The sequence below is a fragment of the Leucoraja erinacea genome, chromosome 18 (assembly GCF_028641065.1).
Source record: "Leucoraja erinacea ecotype New England chromosome 18, Leri_hhj_1, whole genome shotgun sequence".
Classification (NCBI taxonomy): domain Eukaryota; kingdom Metazoa; phylum Chordata; class Chondrichthyes; order Rajiformes; family Rajidae; genus Leucoraja; species Leucoraja erinaceus.
In genome coordinates this window covers 19,280,831-19,300,322 of record NC_073394.1, presented here as the reverse complement: position 1 = coordinate 19,300,322, position 19,492 = coordinate 19,280,831, and the positions used below count along the sequence as shown (strand labels likewise).

At 40.7% G+C, this 19,492-nt stretch overlaps 1 protein-coding gene and 1 long non-coding RNA gene across 3 annotated transcripts in view; one reads left to right on the top strand and one right to left on the bottom strand.

Annotated features, from left to right (window-relative positions):
- Window positions 1-19,492, bottom strand: part of sbf2 (SET binding factor 2) — a 330,738-nt gene that overhangs the window by 8,599 nt on the left and 302,647 nt on the right. For both annotated transcript variants that reach the window (XM_055649465.1, XM_055649466.1), the window contains 7 exons: window positions 17,316-17,492; window positions 16,457-16,558; window positions 6,487-6,672; window positions 5,165-5,291; window positions 3,407-3,534; window positions 3,061-3,300; window positions 922-1,029 (listed from right to left, as the gene is read on the bottom strand). In XM_055649465.1, coding sequence (XP_055505440.1) covers window positions 922-1,029; window positions 3,061-3,300; window positions 3,407-3,534; window positions 5,165-5,291; window positions 6,487-6,672; window positions 16,457-16,558; window positions 17,316-17,492 — 1,068 coding nt within the window. The remainder of the gene's footprint in view (window positions 1-921; window positions 1,030-3,060; window positions 3,301-3,406; window positions 3,535-5,164; window positions 5,292-6,486; window positions 6,673-16,456; window positions 16,559-17,315; window positions 17,493-19,492) is intronic.
- LOC129705719 (uncharacterized) overlaps window positions 1-19,492 on the top strand; it is a 122,632-nt gene that overhangs the window by 92,273 nt on the left and 10,867 nt on the right. The window lies entirely within an intron of this gene.

Below are 19,492 nucleotides of genomic sequence, written 5' to 3'. Positions count from 1 at the left end.
GGAAAGCAGTGACAGGATCAGTTCTGACCATTCAGATAATAGAAACATATAACATTCTTAAGGCTTATAGAAACATATAAAATTCTTTAGGAATTGGACAGGCTAGATGCAAGAAAAATGTTCTGATGTTGTGGGAGTCCAGAACTAGGGGTCACAGTTTAAGAATAAGGGGTAGGCCATTTAGGACTGAGATGAGGAAAAACTTTTTCACCCAGTGAGTTGTGAATCTGCGGAATTCTCTGCCACAGAAGGCAGTGGAGGCCAATTCTCTGGATGTTTTCAAGAGAGTTAGATATAGCTCTTAGGGCTAACGGAATCAAGGGATATGGGGAGAAAGCAGGAATAGGGTACTGATTTTGGAGGATCAGCCATGATCATATTGAATGGCTGTTCTGGCTCGAACGGCCAAATGGTCTACTCCTGCCCCAATGTTTCTATGAATGCCATTTCTATGTTTCAATGAATGTCATTTTAGCATTCATAGGATGCTAGAAAGCAGATTGTGAGGCTCCAGTTGTTATCTATCTACATCTGTAATTTAGATGAGGATATAAAGTGTAATGGATTCATGTTTGCTGATTAAAAGCAGGGTTGTAGTGAGAATTATGAAGAAGACTTCAGAGAGACTTCAAAAGTATATAGGTGAATGAAGGAGGACATGAAAGATGGAATGCAAATTGAGAGAAAATGTGAAATCATTCACTTTGGCAGAAAAATAGTAAAGCGTGGTCGTATTTGTGTTCAGAGGAACTTGCGTGTCCTTGTACACAAATCATTTCATGTTAACATGTTGGCACATAAAGCAATTAGGAAGGCTGACACTGTGTTGGTCTTTATCGCAAGTGGGTTTGATTACAAGAGTAAAGACATCTTGCTGCAATTATATGGAGTCCTGGTCTGCTCTCTCTGCAATGTACTTACAGTTGGTTCTGGTATCACTTCCTCTTTGTGGCTAACTTTTACTCGATCCCAGATTGGTTTCCACTGTTCAAGACTTTGATTTAATTCGTTCTCCAGCCTTCCAATTTCCTGTAATTACATTATTCCAAAGTAGAATTGACATCATGATGGCAGAATATTTAACTATGAGTAGCAAAATGTAACCTCCAGGCATTGAAACAAAGCTAATTTGGAGTAATCAAGCAAACAGGTGCTATTTTTATTTCTCTGACCTGTAATATTGAGATGCGGTGTCAGCCGATATAGTCTAAAGTAAAATAATCACACCCTTCATCACCATACATCTCTTGTAAATATTAGTCCAACAGAGATGTGTTTAAATTTTGTGTGCCAGGAGATGGTTTGTGCCAATACCATGATTTTTCTACCGGAATTTCATTTACCTGCCTTTAATGTTCACTTCTTGATGGCCTTAACTGAAAAAAATCAATTGATCTCATTCCTGAAATTTTCAATTTGCAGAATAACTTAAAATAAGAGTATTCTGATTTCCTACATGAGGCAAACACTTTTGTTACTTTAGTCGTGGGTGGCCTGTGCCCTCTTGAACCTATATCTGGAATCCCAACCAAACAAACTGTTTCTTTGAATTAATTCCATGAAATCTTTTTGTTTAATCAATTTAAAGATGCAGATTATATACCTCTTCACTTTTTCAAATTAAGGTAATAATTTAATCATTTTTAGATCTAGATTTAGTGAAGGTGCACTTTATAGGATCTTTGCATTAATATCCAAACCTGACCACGAAATACAGAAGATGTGGTCATGAGTGCACATGAAGTATTAATTCATTTCTACGCTAGACATTGCTTAAAGAACATCATCTTATTAGCCTTTTTAATTCCTTTTTATGCCGGCTCACCAGTGTTTGGCAATTTTGTATAGATTCCCATCTTCTCCTCTGCACCTGCTAGTTAATGACCAATGAAGAAATAATCCACTGCTTACCTGAATCTAAAATTCCACAATAGCTTCAATTACTCATTAAATGCTTTGTAATTTCCAACTTCAATGTGCTTGTAGTATTGTCCATGCTAAGGAAGAAGAGCCTCCACCCGAAACATCACCTAAACGTCACCTATCCATCTCACCAGAGAGGCTGCCTGTCCTGCTGGGTTACTTTATCAGTTTCTATTTTTTTTACTTTACAAGCATTTAATTAATCTTGGGAAAATTGTAATTGTAGACTACATACCCTTAAATAATTATATGTCTACAATTAAGTTTTATATTTTTGGCGCTTAGCCAACTAATTATGGAGAGGTCGGACAAGTGAATATAGAGATTTAGCAAAACAGGATTTTGGCAGATCACAGTGGCTCAAGCAGTAGCCTTCTACATTAACTTCTCTGCCCTTGGCATTCTTCGTTGCCACAGAGAGGTCAAATGGAAATTGGAAGAACAACATATATTTTACTATGGTTGTTTACAACCCCAGGGCAAGAATATTGAATTTCCTAATTTTAGGTAACCCACATCTCTGGTGCTCTCCTGCCACAGCCACCACCTGTCCACCTGGTTTTCTTCTTCCCTTGTTCATGCCACTAATCCTATCACCCTACCTGGTCCCATCCGCCCATCAACTCCTCCCTATTGGCTCCACCCATTACCTATCCCATCTCCTACACACCATTATATACTGTAAATCTTTACTGTTCACTCTCAGTCCTAATGTAGGATCTTGACCAAAAACATCAACTATTGCCTCCACAGATGCTGCTGAGTTTTTCCTGTATTTGATTTTGAGAAGTAGGACACACTTAGTAGGCCACATTTACCCCAAAGCTACTTTAGGCATGGTTAGTAGGCTGCATTTGGCCCATTATATTGTGAAAATGCTAACGCAACACACACTACACCATTTTGGCTCAGTTTTTTGCTCTGGCCTGAAATTGGTACTCAGAGTTCAAATATTTAGACACCCCATAGGCAGAGAGCAACATAGGATGCTAGTCATGTCCAAATGTTAGATTTGTTAAATTAACATGTTAGTAATATCAAAGATTGGTGAGTCATTTTCAAACTTTACGCAGCTCTATTTGTAAATTGGATCATACCATTTAAAACACATAATCCGCATTTAGTTTCATTTTATACCTCAAGGAGTTTGGTAATGGCATCCGGCTGCACCTTGGAGACATTGTCATAACATGGCCATACCACCTTTCTATGGGTTTGTGGGACTGAACCATCCATCTGTTCAAGTTCCTCAGAAGCACCTGTTTTTGCACTGACCATGTCCCATTCATAAGAAGGGCCGCTTGAAAGAGTCTCTCCTATGTAGTAATCCCATTTCTTCAGAGCGGAGATATTTATGCAGGGTCTGAGTATATATTTCTGCAAAGAATGATGTATTTAAAAGTAAATAAAATTGAAATGCATGTTCAGATTTTAAATTAATGAGAAATAATTGATTAAATACAGAATTATAGAAGTATCATACCTCCCCTTCTTCAGGACTATACATGTAGCTGAAAAAAACAGGTCCTTTCTTATGAATCCTGTCAATACATTCCCAAATACAGATTCCTCTTTTTGATTGCTTATCTATCTTGTCCTCAAATAAAATACCTAGCAATACAAAGAACAATGACTGCATTATTTACACACGTCAATTTGTGTGGGTGAAAATATAATTGGAAGAAACACTATTAATACACATCTTCAACAATAAAGCTCAGAATAATATTCATATACTTAAATTTACAGCAATGTATATCAAAATCTAATTTTTTATTGAATTTTTAAGGTGAGAAAGGAAAAATGTAACAGGAACCTGAGGGGCAACTTTTTCCGCACAGAGGGTGGTGGATATATGGAGCAAGCTGAGAAGGTAGTTGAGGCAGGTTCTATAACAATATTTAAAAAACATTCGGACAGGTACATGGATAGAAAGGTTCAGAGGAATATGGGCCAAACTCGGGCAGCTAGGGGTAGTGTAGATGGGACATCTTGGTCGGCATGGGTAAGTAGGCACGAAAGACCTGTTTCCATGTCTTTCGTGTCATTCGGTCCACTGAGTCCAAATAATGGGTAAGTAACTGTATATTTTTGTGTACTAAAAGCCAAATCTCTGCTGTACACTCTTTGGGAAAGGGAAAACTACATACAAAAATTGGGGGGGCGCAAATGAATCATAGAAGTATGAAAGTATAAATTAATAAAACCCATCGTCTGTATTACCATAGTCTCCATTTGAAGTTCAGTTATAGTTTAGTTTAGTGATACAGATGGAACAGGCCCTTCGGTCCACTGAGTCCACGCCAACCAACAATCACTTGTACACTAGTTCTATCCTGCACACTAGGGACAATTTACAGAAGCTAATTAACCTACACGTCTTTGGAATGTGGAAGGTAACTGGAGCACCTGGAGGAAACCCACACGGTCACAGGAGAACATACAAACTCCGTATAGACAACACCCGTAGTAGGGATTGAACCCGGGTCCCTGGCGCTGTAAGGCAGCAACTTCACTGCTGAGCCACTGTGCCACTCTATTTAATTTACAAAGACATTATTCTGCACTCTGGATAAAATACAAGATTAAGAACTTGTGTATTTGGAGTCCAGTCCGTTAATCCAGACCATAAAGCATTAACAAAAAGGTTAGATATATTTGAATAACCATCACAAGGATTGGCTTCAGTGGCAATATCTTTACCTCTGTGGTTGATAGCTACAAATTCAAGCTCTATTGCAACTGTGGGAGACAATCTAGTATTAGAAATTCACTATGAAGGAGAGCTGGTAGCATTGGATAATGTGATCTTTGGATGAGATGCTATAAAATTCTGCCTGAACAAGCAGAGAATCATTTGAAGCAATGCAGCAGATGTCCTGGCCAACACTCTTCCATAAGCCAAAACCACAAAAATCAACTGATCTGGTTTTCATTCATTTGATGCTTGAGTAATCTTGTTCTATATAGCCTTGTTCTATATTGGCTCCTCGTTTGTCTTTTTTTTTAAATAAAGTAAGGGGTTGTACTTCAATAATGATCTATTGATTGTACATTGCCTTAGAATGTTCTGAGGATGTAATGAGATTTTTTATATGCAGGTTCTTTCTATCTTGTTGTATTTGCACACTTAAAGCATTAAACTGCATTTTATAGAACACTGCCGGTAGTTTAATCAAAAAAATGCATGCAGTTTCTTAGAATACTAACATCAAAATATTTTGATTTATGTAAAACATACCATGTTCTATTCGTTCATAGTCAGAGTCTAACAGGAAAGTTTTGTAACGATTGGACACATAATGGTAGGCTAGGAACTTCAGATAATACTGGTTGAACTCAAATTCCATTGGATACTGGTGGTGAATCTATAAGAAAAACAGGAGGAGGATAACAACTGTAAAAGGAAAACATGAAAAATGGAAAATCTGAATTCTTAATAAAAAAGGGACAGGCAAATATTTCAGCTAATTATATATTTTCAGACTTGATGGAAATTATTCTTGGAAATGTTTGCCTGTGCTGATTTACAAGGTGGTCATGAATATTTATTTTGTAATTCATAGCTATCAACAGTTCCCAATTAGTTTTTGTGGAGACACCAAATATGTACTACGTTGATAAACACAAATCAGCAAAGCGGGCTGCTATTTTTAATGATCAACCTGTATCTTGAATGGCATTGGCACTGTGCTAGCACAAGGTCTCATGGAACTGCCCCATGGCACAGAATCTCGACCGATGGGTGAATCTCACCCAATGACAGGCTTGCCAGGGGTAAGTCTCCAGAGTTTTGGGCACTCACCTATATTATTTAATTATGAAAAGAAAGCAGCAAATCACATGCAGAGATTGAATAAGTACATCTTACAGGAAACAGAACTAATTCGGAATATATTTCTAACATGTATTCATGTCATGTGAGCATGGTTATGAAAAGCACTGCATAGGAAAAGAGTACCCTTATCTGAAAGGAAAATTTGTTTCACGTGATTTTGATAAAATATACCATATTTTGTAAAAACGCTAACAGAGAAACTGAGGGCAAAATTGATATTCTCAAGATAGCCCAAACACTACAAAGGGAAATTCAGTGATGTAAATACAGTCTGTAGTGAATGTACTTAGTTGCTCGGCCCAATATGGTGACGGATTTTCTCTGTAGAGCAAGGCAGTGCTGCAGACCAGAGATGACAAGAGTAGTGTTTCCTAAATTAATATTATTACTGTAAATATATATGTATGGTCACACTGATCTGATCTGTATTTATGACTACAATATCCTGTTTTGCTGCAGCAATGCAATAATTTCATTGTCCTATCTGGGACACACGACAATAAACTCTCTTGAATCCTTAAGCTTATCAACTATCAACTGGTTTATCTTTCTATTTTCATGCTCCTCATTGGCCCCTCTCACTGTCAGTGGAGAGTCTCTGCACGAGTATAGTCTCAATCAATGTCAGAATTGTCTGTGGGGCTGAACTGAAGTCAGACCCACCTACAGTTAGGCTCTGAATCTTACCTGATGTCAGATCCACATCAGTCATTAAAACATCTTACCTGATGCACACAATCCAGAAATTGCAAAAACACTGGAGCAAAGCCACTTCCTTGGCTGTTCGGAGTTAAATTACTACGTTGGCTGAATTTATGTCCAAAGGACAACCATTCCTTTTCAATAAGTATTTTAAAACCTTCCAATGTTCTGTAGAATGGATCACACAGCAATTGTGCAAGGGAAACAATCTGGGAAAATAACAGAAAAAGGTACTTTAAGAGATAGGTCTAGGCATCCATAAGGATTTATAAATTCACAACAAGCTGATAAATTATATAACCACATTATGTTTGGTACATGAAAATAAAGACAGCTTTCCATCCATTGAATCACCTAGTACTTATATTATCCAGCTACAAATATATTCTGACTTAATTTGGCCTCTATGATTACATCTGGAGGGAAGCAGCTGCATAGGAGCATGTTGTACACATTATATATCAAAGTATTTTGTTATATGCAAAAATAGAAAATTCCATCTCTTTTGTATTTATCTCAACTATCTTCTTTCACATCACAAATTCTTAATGGATTCTGGCATTATCCACAAATGATTAGTGATTATAAATGCTAGCACAGTACAGGAGCCTGGTTCTTTTTTAATCTGAAATCCCATTATATTCAGAAAGGCAGTTAAAGCTGAGGAGAGAATTCTAGAGCTTAGAGCAGCTGCATATTTTGCTTTGAATTGCAAATTCATTAGATTACACAGAATAAATCAGAAATGGAGAAGTGTCAAATATCTGAGCGTTATAAGAACGTGAAAATAACATATTTTAAAATCCATGCATTACAGAATCCTGAGCCCTTAGCAAGCACATCAGAGAAGGGTAAATCAGACATTGTAAAAATTAGAAAACAGAAAGCAGAGTTATGGACAACATGTTTAATGTAGAATTTTGTTATAGAATGGTTGAATGTATTGATAACAAGGACATGGATAAAAGCTTTAGCAACAGAGAGCAGCAGGTTCAGACAACATCACACAAGTCTGAAGAAGGGTTTCGGCCCGAAATGTCGCCTATTTTCTTCGCTCCATAGATGCTGCTGCACCCGCTGAGTTTCTCCAGCAATTTTGTGTACCTTCGATCTTCCAGCGTCTGCAGTTCCTTCTTGAACATCACACAAGCTGGATAGGTTTTGTTGTCAAGGATTCAGCGCAGGTCAAATACAACATCAAATGTACAGATGTATTCAGATTCAGATTCACATTTATTGTCACATGCACCAATTAAGGTACAGTGATATTTGAGTTGCCTTACTTGAGTGGGAAATGGGAACAAAGTTTGTATCCTCATCCAGTACTGGATGATGGGCAGGTAAGATGATAAACTGAGATAATAGTAAGCCTACATCTGACATGTGAGAGTGAGTTGGCCAGTTGATCGAAGTTCAGAACCGGCATGTTCCAGTAAGGAGGAGGGATATGGATAGCAAAGCAAGGGAACCATGGATGAAACAGAGATTGTAAATTAGGTCAAAAAGAAAAAGGAAGCACGTGCAAGCAAGACGTAGGAGGTTGGGAATGCGGGTGACTAGAAAGGCCAAAAGGGGCTTTGGCGTGTCGGATTATATAAAATCCAAGAGTTTTTTATACCTACATTAAAAATAAAAGGGAGCACAGAGAGAAATAGGACTGGTTAAAGATAAATTAAAGAATTTGTGCTTGGAGTCTGGAGATGTAGGCTAGGTACTAAACTAGTATTTTGCATCTGTTTTCACCAAGGAGAACAATATGGAAGAGATGAAGATCAGTGTGGAGAATACTAATATGCAAGTGCAGTTGAGATTAAGGAGGAGGAGGTGTAGGGGTTCTTGAAGAGCATTAAGATGGACAAATCCCCAGGAACTCATGAGATCTATAGAGGTTATTAAGAGAGGAAATTGCAGGATCTTTGTGTCTTCTCTAGCCACAAAGCTAGAGGTTCAGGAGGACAGGAGAATGGTTAATGTTGTTCCTTTATTTAAGAAAGGACGTAGAGAGAATCCAGGGAATTGTAGGCCAGTGACCATAAAACCTCAGTCTCACGGTGCGAGTCGACCCACGAGTGACCCCGAGTTTAAAACAAATTAAACCCGTGGTAATCACGTACAATTAACGTAGCGGGAACGTCGGAACTCGTGGACGCAACTTAGCGACTCGTGGCGCTAACGGCAGGTAGCCAGGAGACTTGTTAACTCTTGAAAAACTTTAAACATGATTAAAGATTTCCACGAGTCAAATTTACTCTTGAAGTTAAAATTTGAAACATTTAAACTCGCTGTAAGAACGCAGTATCCCGTGAGTTTACCGTAGTGATTCGTGAGTCTACCATGGGCACTCTTTAACTCAGCAGGCAGGCAGCATCTCTGGAGAGAAGGAATGGGTGACGCCCCCCCTCCCCACCTTTCCCTCCCAACTCCAGTCCCGTCCTGACCCCCTGGGAAACTGAAGGGAGCGACAATCAACTGCTACGGATACAAATAATGTCAAACACAAGAAAGGGCAGATGCTGGTTGACAAAAAATGAATACACAGTACTGGAATAACACAAAGACGCAGCAGAATTTTTGAAACGTCATCCCGTCACCCATTCCTTCTCTCCAAAGATGCTGCCTGTCCCGCTGACGGACTGAGGGAATTCCCACGTATATGAAGCAGAGAGAAACGCTCTGGCACTGAACGGTGCGCATTTTCCCATTGTAGGTCATATCAATAGATGCGGCCGCGCTGAATTCTATCTTTAACTCAAAGCCGCAGGATGGAGCTATCTACTTTAACACTGTTGCTTCGTCGCCACCGCCTCCTTGCTGCACAATGGCAGCGAGTGCGGGGCCGAGATCCTGCCTAGTTTTTTTTAAGTTCTGAAATTGAATAACTTTCAATACTGAATCAGAATATACTTACTGTATGAGATGCTGTCCAGCTCCTCTATTTGATACTTAAAACAGACCTTCATTCATGGTTGGCTCAAGAGTAACTCGGGAGAGGAACTTGGTACATCGCAGAAATGAGAAGTAAACGGCAAACTTAGACATACACATAGGAACTCGTTTAAACTCGTGAACATAAACTTGGAATCTTGTAGACAACCACGAGTGTGATTTTTTCTTTCACTCGGGATCACTCGTGGGTAGACTTGCACCGTGAGACAGGGCCATTATACGACTGATAGGGAAACCGTTGGAGAGGCATTTGATAAAGTAAGGCATTTGATAAAGTCCTTCACAGTGGGCTGATCCAGAAGATTAAATTGCATGGGATTAACAGTGAATCAGTCGTATGTTTTTAAGACTGGCTTACTGATAGGGTTGTGGTGGAAGAACAATATTCAGGCTGGAGGACTGTGACCAGTGTTCTGCATGGATCTATGCTGGGATCTCTGCTGTTTATATACGATATATATAAATGACATTGACATAGATGGGTTGGTTAATAAATTTGCAGATGATACCAAGATTACTGGGGAAGTAGACTGTGGGAAAGGCTGTCAAAGCTTACTTTCAATGACTGATGAACAAGGACCCCCAGATCCCATTGTACTTCCCCTTGTCCCAACTTGACTCAATTTAGATAATAATCTGCCTTCCTGTTTTTGCCACCAAAGTGGATAACCTCACATTTATCCACATTAAATTGCATCTGCCATGCTCTGCCCACTCACCCAACCTGTCTAAGTCCCCCTGCATCCTCATAGCATCCTCTTCACAGTTCACACTGCCACCCAACTTTGTGTCATCTGCAAATTTGCTAATGTTTACTTTTAATCCCGTCATCTAAATCATTAATATATATTGTAAATAGCTGTGGTCCCAGCACTGAGCCTTGTGGTACCCCACTAGTCACTGCCTGCCATTCTGAAAGGGACCCGTTAATCCCTACTCTTTGTAAGGACATCATGTTTAGCACAGACATAGTGGGCTGAAGGTAGACACAAAAAGCTGGAATAACTCAGCGGGACAGGCAGCATATCTGGAGAGAAGGAATGGATGACGTTTCGGGTCGAGACCCTTCTTCAGTCATGGGCTGAAGGGCCTGTTCTTGTGCTACATGGTTCGATGTTCTAAAAGCAATCATGGGGAATAAAAACAAGAAACTGTCAGCGGTCGAAATTCTCGCTTCTGCACCTGGGGATCCAGCTGAGAGCTCAATAGCCAGCACAAAAGGTCAAGCATATACTGGAGACTATTTTTCACTTCACCAGGGACACCATAGTGACTCCCAAGGTAAGGGTGAGTGCTCCTAGCTTCACACTCAGGGACTTCAGTGGTAGGAGTTCATATTATCCACAAGTGGATTATCCTCAATTTGAAGGGGCTATCCTGAAAGTGAACTTTCAGGGCTATAGCAAGATAATCCAGGACAAATGCTGCAAGAGAGCTGTAAGGACATTGAATGAAGTATCTTAGAAAACCTGTATCCACTCTGCCTATCTTTGAACCTGATAGAAATGTCAAAGAAGAGTAATGGAGCAAGGAGTAGCATTGGTTCATTAACAAACTGTTGGATGTGCACATATCAGCAGATGTAGCTGACCAGGAAATTGACATTTAGGGTAATCTTGACCCTACAGATGTTTGAAAGTGTATATATTTTAATTTGTCTTCAGCATGAGTAACAGCTGGTTCTTAGAAAAGGGGAGATGCAACGAGACCCGAGTGTCCTTGTACATTAGTCACTGAAGGTAAGCATGCAGGTACAGCAGGCAGTGAAGAAAGCAAATGGCATTTTGGCCTTCCTAGCTAGAGTATTTGTGTAAAAGGAGGTCCTACTGCAGTTTTTCATGGCCCGGGTGAGTCCACACCTGGAGTATTGTGTGCAGTTTTGGTCTCCTAATTTGAGGAAGGACATACTTGCCATTGGGGAAGTGCAGCGTAGGTTCACCAGGTTAATTCCCGGGATGGCGGACTGACATATGATGAAAGAATGGATTGATTGGGCTTACATTCACTGGAATTTAGAAGGATGAGAGGATATCTTATAGAAACATATAAAATTCCTAAGGAATTGGGCAGGCTAGATGCAGGAAAAGTGTTCCCGATGTTGGGGGAGTCCAGAACTAGAGTTTAAGAATAAGGGGTAGGCCATTTAGGACTGAGATGAGGAAATACTTTTTCCATCCAGAGAGTTATGAACCTGTGGAATTCTCTGTCACTGAAGGCAGTAGAGGCCAATTCACTGGATGTCTTTAAGAGAGAGTTAGATATAGCTCTGAGGGCTAACGAAATCAAGGGAAGTGGGGAGAAAGCAGGAATGGGGTACTGATTTTGGATGATCAGTCATGATCATATTGAATGGTGGTGCTGGCTCGAAAGGGCCAAATGGCCTACTCCTGCACATATTTTCTATGTTTTTTCTGTAACTTAAAAAAAATCTAGGCAGAGGCAATGCCAGGATCTACTGCCATCCCCAATTGCTCTTCAGATGCTAGCAGCGAGTTGCATTCATGAATTGCTGCAGCGCCTCTGTACTTTATTTTAGCATGACCAAAATCTGGGAATTCCAATAGCACAGATCTGTCCTGGTTCTGTAACGAAAATGAGACTGATTGCACACTGAATTTTTTGATTGAAGTATCATAATGAGCAAAAGGTGATGCCAAGGAAGGATATAGACTACTTAAGTGGACTTGGCAATTGCAAAGCATTAAGTATTCTGAATTAATTCAGCTTCCAAATATTCATAGGAGCAACATAGGCCCTCTTTCAATAAAGATATCACGTATAATTTAAATAGAGTTCTTAGAAACCACTGGTTTCCAGGGAAATTAATTTACAACGTTAGTTGTTATTTAAGATTGAGTTCTAAAAGACTAGAAAGAGAATTGCTGAACTCTGACAATCATGAGGGACGCTAGGGAGATATCAAAAGACAGGAAACAGACTAATGCAGTGCCACATTCAAAAAGGACTGTGGAACACATTGAAATAATTACAGACCCATCCATCTTCTTCTTCAAGGAAGACAACATAATCAATCAGAGTAAACTTCTGGTTCAAATGAAAATGCTGCCTAACAAACCTATCTGAATTTGCCTAGGAGGTGACAAGCCAAGCTGACTGTGCAACCTGATGATAAAAGTATTTCCTTATTTCTAAAAGCTTGGGAAATTCCATATGAAAGCCTTTCAATTAAATTCACGATGCAATGGAATCAAGGGAAATTTTGAGAAGGTTAAGAAATGGCTGCTTGTTGGGGGAATTATGTCAGTGTTGGCCCAGTATTTCCATTGCTATAGACTAATTATTATTGATTATTGTTATAGATTGGGGCGGTACAATGGCGCAATGGTCGAGCTGCTGCCTTACAGCATCAAAGATCCGAGTTACATCGGGTGGAGTTTGTACATTCTCCCTGTGAATGTGTGGGTTTTCTCCAGGTCCTCCGGTTTCCTCCCACACTCCAAATGTGTCCAGGTTTGCAGGTTAATTGGCTTTGGTAAAACTGTAAATTGTCCCTAGCCTGTAATACAATGTTAGTGTATGGGGTATGCTGTATGCTGGTCAGCGCAGACTCGGTGTGCCAAAGGGCCTGTTTCCGCGCTGCTTCACCGGTCCAAAATTGTTTAACTTTGAAAATGTCTATAAAAGTAACTCCAGAAGAGATCTTTACTTTGATGCAGGCCCAGAAGCAGGCCAAGTGGATTTTTGCCCATTGCAGACAAACTGCCCGAGAGATACACGACACCAGCATTTTATGTCATCACTAATTAAATTACTATAGCAGAGTAAATATCATAAAACAACCAAGTAGGAAGGGATGATATCCTGTGTAGAAACTATCATGAGGGCGGTAACAGATTTTTACTTTACCCATTTGAACAACAATATGCACAGAGTGCATAATGGCATGTATCCAAATCCACACTCAGCAAAATCAATAACCCCACTCTCACCATCGATGGCACCACTGTCTCCCCATCTCCCAAGGCCTGCAACCTTGGCGTGATCTTTGATTCCACCCTCTCCCTTGAGCCTCACATCCGCCATGTCATTAAAACCTCCTTCTTTCACCTCCGCAACATCGCCAAAATCAGACCATCTCTCACACCTCCCGCTGCTGAAAGACCCATCCATGCCTTCATCTCCTCCCAACTGGACTACTGCAACTCACTTCTCCTTGGCATCAGCTCCACCTACATCAACCGACTCCAACTGGTCCAGAACGCAGCCGCCCGACTCATCACCCACACCAAATCCTGGCATCACATCACTCCAGTCCTCAAACAACTTCACTGGCTTTCCATCTCCCACCGGATCACCTACAAAATCCTGGTTCTCACCTACAAAGCCTCCACCATCTGCCCCCCCCATATCTCACTGACCTCCTCTCCCCCTACCAACCTGCGACAATCAGCGACAACGATGAGTCAGCCTACAGGGATGAGATCCAGCACCCGACAGCCTGGTGTGCCAACAATAACCTTGTCCTCAACTCCAAAAAGACGAAGGAGATTATTGTTGACTTCAGGCAGACCAGAGGAGGCAGTCATACCCCCATCCATATAAACAGGACTGAGGTGGAGCGCGTCTCCAGCTATAAATTCCTCGGAGTACATATCTCGGAGGATTTGTCCTGGTCCCTCAACACCTCCAAGCTGATCAAAAAGGCACAGCAGCGCCTTTACTTCCTGAGGAGGCTCAAGAAAGCCCACCTGTCCCCCCGGATCCTGACCAACTTTTACCGCTGTAACATAGAGAGTATCCTGACCACCTGCTTCACGGTATGGTACAGCAGCTGCACTGCTGCGGACAGGAAGGCACTACAACGGGTGGTGAAAACCGCGCAGCACATCATCGGTGCCCCGCTCCCTGCCATGGATGCCCTCCACCGAAAACGGTGTCTGAGACGGGCTGGGAAGATCATCAAAGACCCCTCACACCCCAACCATGGACTGTTTGCCCTCCTCCCATCAGGGAGGCGGTACAGGAGCCTCAGGTCGCATACTAGTAGGATGAGGAACAGCTTCTACCACAACACAATCACATTGCTGAACTCGGAGTCCCGACGATAGATTTTCTCTGGTCCCTCCGTCCCCCATTGTTTAATTATTCTGTATTTATTGATTATTCTGTATCTTCCCTCTTTCTATTTTTTTGTTTTCTTTATGTACAACTACTACCGACTGACGCAAAACTGCATTTCGTTGTACTGATACTTGTATTTGTGCGATGACATTAAAATTGAATTGAATTGAATTGAACCCTCACGGTCCCTCAGATCCACATCAGCCGGTCTCCTCTCCATCCACAAGTCCAACCTCCGCAGTTTTGGGGACAGAGCCTTCTCCAGGGCAGCTCCCAGGCTCTGGAACTCCCTCCCCCAACTGATCCGCAATTTAGTGTCCCTCACCATCTTCCAGTCCCGCCTCAAGACCCATCTCTTCACCTCTGCCTTTCCTTAGCCCCACGCCCCCCTCCCTTTTCATCTGTGCTTGAATTGCCTCATATTGTGTTTTGAATTGAATTCTGTCTTTAATTTATGTACTAGTCATGTCTCTACTATTTATTTCATTCCGCTTACATGCTTTTCCTCTACTTGCTAAATTTTTGTAAGGTGTCCTTGAGACTCTTGGAAGGCGCCCATAAATAAAATGTATTATTATTATTATTATTATCTGGGCAATGTACAAACAATTATACAATATAAATCGTAAAAAAAGTTAATAACTACCATTCTTGCAATATTTCATACCAATTAAGCGATTCCTTGTAAGGAGGATTTTTTTGCAACTCTGAGAATGATCTTTGGAGACACAAGGACCTGCAGATGCTAGGATCTTGTATAGAACACAAAGTGCTGGAGTAACCCAGTGTGTCATGCAGCATCTCGGGGGGGAAGGATAGGTGATGTTTTGGGTAGAAAGCAACTGCAGATGCTGGTTTAAACTGAAGTTAGACACAAAATGCTGGAGACCGTTCCCTCTGCAACTCCCTGGTTAAATCATCCCTTCCCACCCAAACCATCTCCTCCGCAGGTACCTTCCCCTGCAACCGCAAGAGAAGCAACATGTCCCTATACCTCCTCCCTCGACTCTGCCCAGGGACCCCGACAGTCCTTTCAGGTTAGGCAGAGCTTCACATGCACCTCCTTCAACCTCACCCACTGTATCCATTGTTCAAGTTGGACTTTTATACATCGGCGAGACCAAAAGTAGCAAACCGGAGATCAGGCAAACCTGATCTCCGGGTTGCCAAACACTTTAACCCCTTCTCACCTGATCTCCCAGTTGCTAAACACTTTAATTCCCCTTCCCATTCCCACACTGACCTTTCTATCCTAGGCCTCCTCCATTGTCAGTGGGGCAAATCGCAAATTGGAGGAATAGCATCTCATATTTTGCTTGGGCAGCATATGGCCCAGTGGTACAAATTTTGATTTCTCAAACTTCAAATAACCCCTGCACTCCCTCTCTCCCCCACACCCAAGTCTTCTTCATAATTCTCGCTACAATCCTGCTTTTACTCAGCAAACATGAATCCATTACACTTCATCTCCTCCTCTTAATCATAGATGTATGTGGAGAACAACTGGAGACTCACAATCTGCTTTCTAACATCCTATCAGTACTAAAATTACATTTATTGAAACCATATTCGAAAATGGATTAAATTCATTTTTTAATCACTTGTGGGGTGATGCCTGTTTGGTGGTGAGTAGTCGCCCAAAGAGTCGTACCTTTTTCTGGTCGCCGCTGGATTTTCAACATTTTTTAAATTTTCGGTGACTTTCTGAGACTATGACGGGTGCCGGCAAGTCTCCAAAAAAAAATCGTGTAAGTGGGACAGGCCCTTTAGGCCGATTTTAATTAAATACTCATATTCAAAAGTGGTCAACAAAATACAAAAAATCTAGTTGCTTGACTGTTGGAACAACATTTTGAAGGCGAGTTCTCCAAAATGTTAAAACACAAAATGGGGCTGCTTAAATTTATGCCATGTTGGAAATTCTATTATATTAAACATATTGTGATAATTATTTTATAGAATTACCTGTGTTGTAATGTCCATGCCATCTTCCAGGCTTACCATTACCGATGAACCACTCTCAAGAAGCTCTGCTATCACCACAGCCAGTTGCAGTATTCTATGTATCTGGGAAATTTAAAAAAAGCGTTGCTAAAAAATAACATTATCACAACTCCAGCAAATGTGTGTGATTTACTATAAGATACTGATGAAATGCAACTGCACCTAGGCTATACACTTAATTGTTTTGCCAATATACTGTGTGGTACTGTTACTTTATTAGCTTATATTAGTCTATTAGTAACATGCCTCTATCACTCGATGGGAAATATGCTAAGTGTTGTGGAGAATATTAATTACTCAAAAATTGCACTCACTTATTCTACACTCATTCTAACATTCAATTAAACATAATCTGACAGAAAAGGACAAACATTTTTTCTGTAATAAATGAATTATTCAGCCGGTATGCTCACACATTAAGCAAAACATTTTCCATCACTTTAATTGTTAGACATTTTACAAAACATATGTCCTGATTTTGATTACTAAGTCAAAATGCAAATTAAAAGAGCATTCCGATGGTGGAGAATTGAAACGACTTTCTCAATTATTAGATGTTATGTGATAAAAGATTTAGCAAATGGAATATATAGTAACCTGTGTGTACATACTATTGCAACACATTTTCAGAATCTAAGAAAGATAAATCATTCTAATTCCCGAGGAGGGAAAAAAATTGAAATAAAATTGGGTTAATTTTTCAAGTTATCTTTTTTGAAATGTAGAATGTTACATTATAATCTTCATCACTGTGTTCAGTAATTAGGAATTAAATCAATAACAATAATTTTGAGCAACTGATATAAAGTAAATTAAATACCTGCAACAGCCATTCTGATTCTCCAAGAAGCCTATATAAAGTCATATCTGTATCATTGGAGACTCTGCTGGGCGCACATGCTCTCATTAGCTTTTTGAAACTAGCTTTCACCTGACGAACATCACAGTAATCCACAGGTATAAGCTCACAGTTAAGAGCAAGGTCAAGTTTAAAACCCTACGGACAAAAAATCCCTGTTAATATTGTTGAAAGTGTTGAAATAAAATTACTTCTATTTTTACTCTTCTTTGTTGCTGCAGTGAATATGACTGGTCAATTGTAAAGATAGGAAGGATGAATAGAGCAGTTCATACAATCTTCAAGAAAAAAAATTGTGGAGATTTGTTTCCTCAGCTTATACCAATGCCAGTTTAGGAATAGTTTAGGAAAATGGTTCTAAAAAAGAAGTACTCCAATTTTCACAATCATTTGCTGAGTAACATTTATGAGAAATAGATACATGGTGTTTTACAAATGCATCGCTTCATCCTTCCGGCTTCTCAAAACAGACAAGCATCAGCCTGAAGAAGGGTTTCGACCCGAAACGTCGCCTATTTCCTTCGCTCCATAGATGCTGCTGCACCCGCTGAGTTTCTCCAGCATTTTTGTGTACCTTCGATCTTCCAGCATCTGCAGTTCCTTCTTGAACACAAGCATCTTCCTCTTCTGTATTTGTTTTCTTCAGCTTTTTGAAAATTGTATTGTTTACAAAATTCATTCAGACAAACAGTATTTTTGTCGTGTTTACAATGTAATGTAAGAATCCCATGAATGCATTAATGAATTCTACAAATAACACAATGCTAATGTTTATGTTCACAAATATAATTTTATGGATGATCCAATGGGAACAAAAAAATATTATTAATTTGCTCCTTTTACCCCATCCCAGCTCTATCCACTCACGCATAGCCCCCACTTGCAGGCGTGTCTAGAGTGGGAGGGGGGTAGAGAGAGAGGGGGGAAGAGACAGAGAGAGGGGGAGAGAGGGATGGGGGGGGAGTGGGGGGGAGGAGGGGGGGGGGGGGGGAGGAGGGAAGGTGACGTCACTCACAGCGCGAGGAAGAAGGGCACGCAGATCCATTGTGACATCATCAGCCGTTATCTTTTTTTTAGTTATTTAAGAGTGTTGAACGTTTACTGTCGAGAAGATTAATGTCGAGAAATAAAGCATGAATTTTTCAGATAAGGCGACTTTTGACCATGGGATAAATCTCTATCTGAATATGTAAAAATGTTACCGTTAGCATGTCCTTTTTTCGAGAAGATGTGATTATACACACACAAACACACACAGGGGTGGAAGATTGCAACCTTCACGTGGTTCACCCTGTTTCGACGAATGCAATCAACCCGGCGTGCACAAATAAGATCAAATAGAACAAGTTGTCCTACAACTTTAGGCTACGCACGCCATACGCAAGAAGAAACACACACACATATACAAGATCAATGTTATTAGTTACTAGACCAAGTGGGACCCGTTGGGTCCCGTCCCCACAACGCGCGGGGGAGGGGCGGCCTGCGGCGTCACACAATAACCACCCCCCTCGATATTATATTAATATTATTTATTTGCCCCCCTCACAGGAGCGTCTAGAGCGGGGTAGGGAGTGGGGTAGAGAGAGGGGAACAGAAACACAAAGAGAGGGGCAGAGAGAGCGAGAGAGAGAGAGAGGCAGAGAGAGAGAGAGAGAGAGACAGATAGAGAGAGAGAGAGAGGGAAAGAGGGGGGGGGAGAGAGGGGCAAGGGGATGAAGGGGATAACGTTGTTGGTAAACCCGAGCCAAGGCACGAGTGTTCGTCGACCGAAGCTCTCGGGAGTTCGACATTTGAACAACACGGGGGTGGGAGGTGACGTCAGTCGCAGCGCACGTAGACGGCAGATTCATTGTCACGTCATCAGCGAAAAACCCCCCAAAAAAAACAGGCGTTTTGAAAAGAAAGTTGGATTGGATTTGTGAACATTTTTATTAATTACTGAAGAAATAAAGCAGGACATTTTCAGGTAAGCTGATTTTCGACTCCAGGGGGTAAATCTCTACCAGAATATGTAAAATAATTCCTGTTAGCGTGTTGTTTCTTCAAGTAGATGTGATCACACACAAACAAATAAATACACACACACATCCACATCCAAGATCAGAGTTTTACAGTTATATAAGGATATGGATATG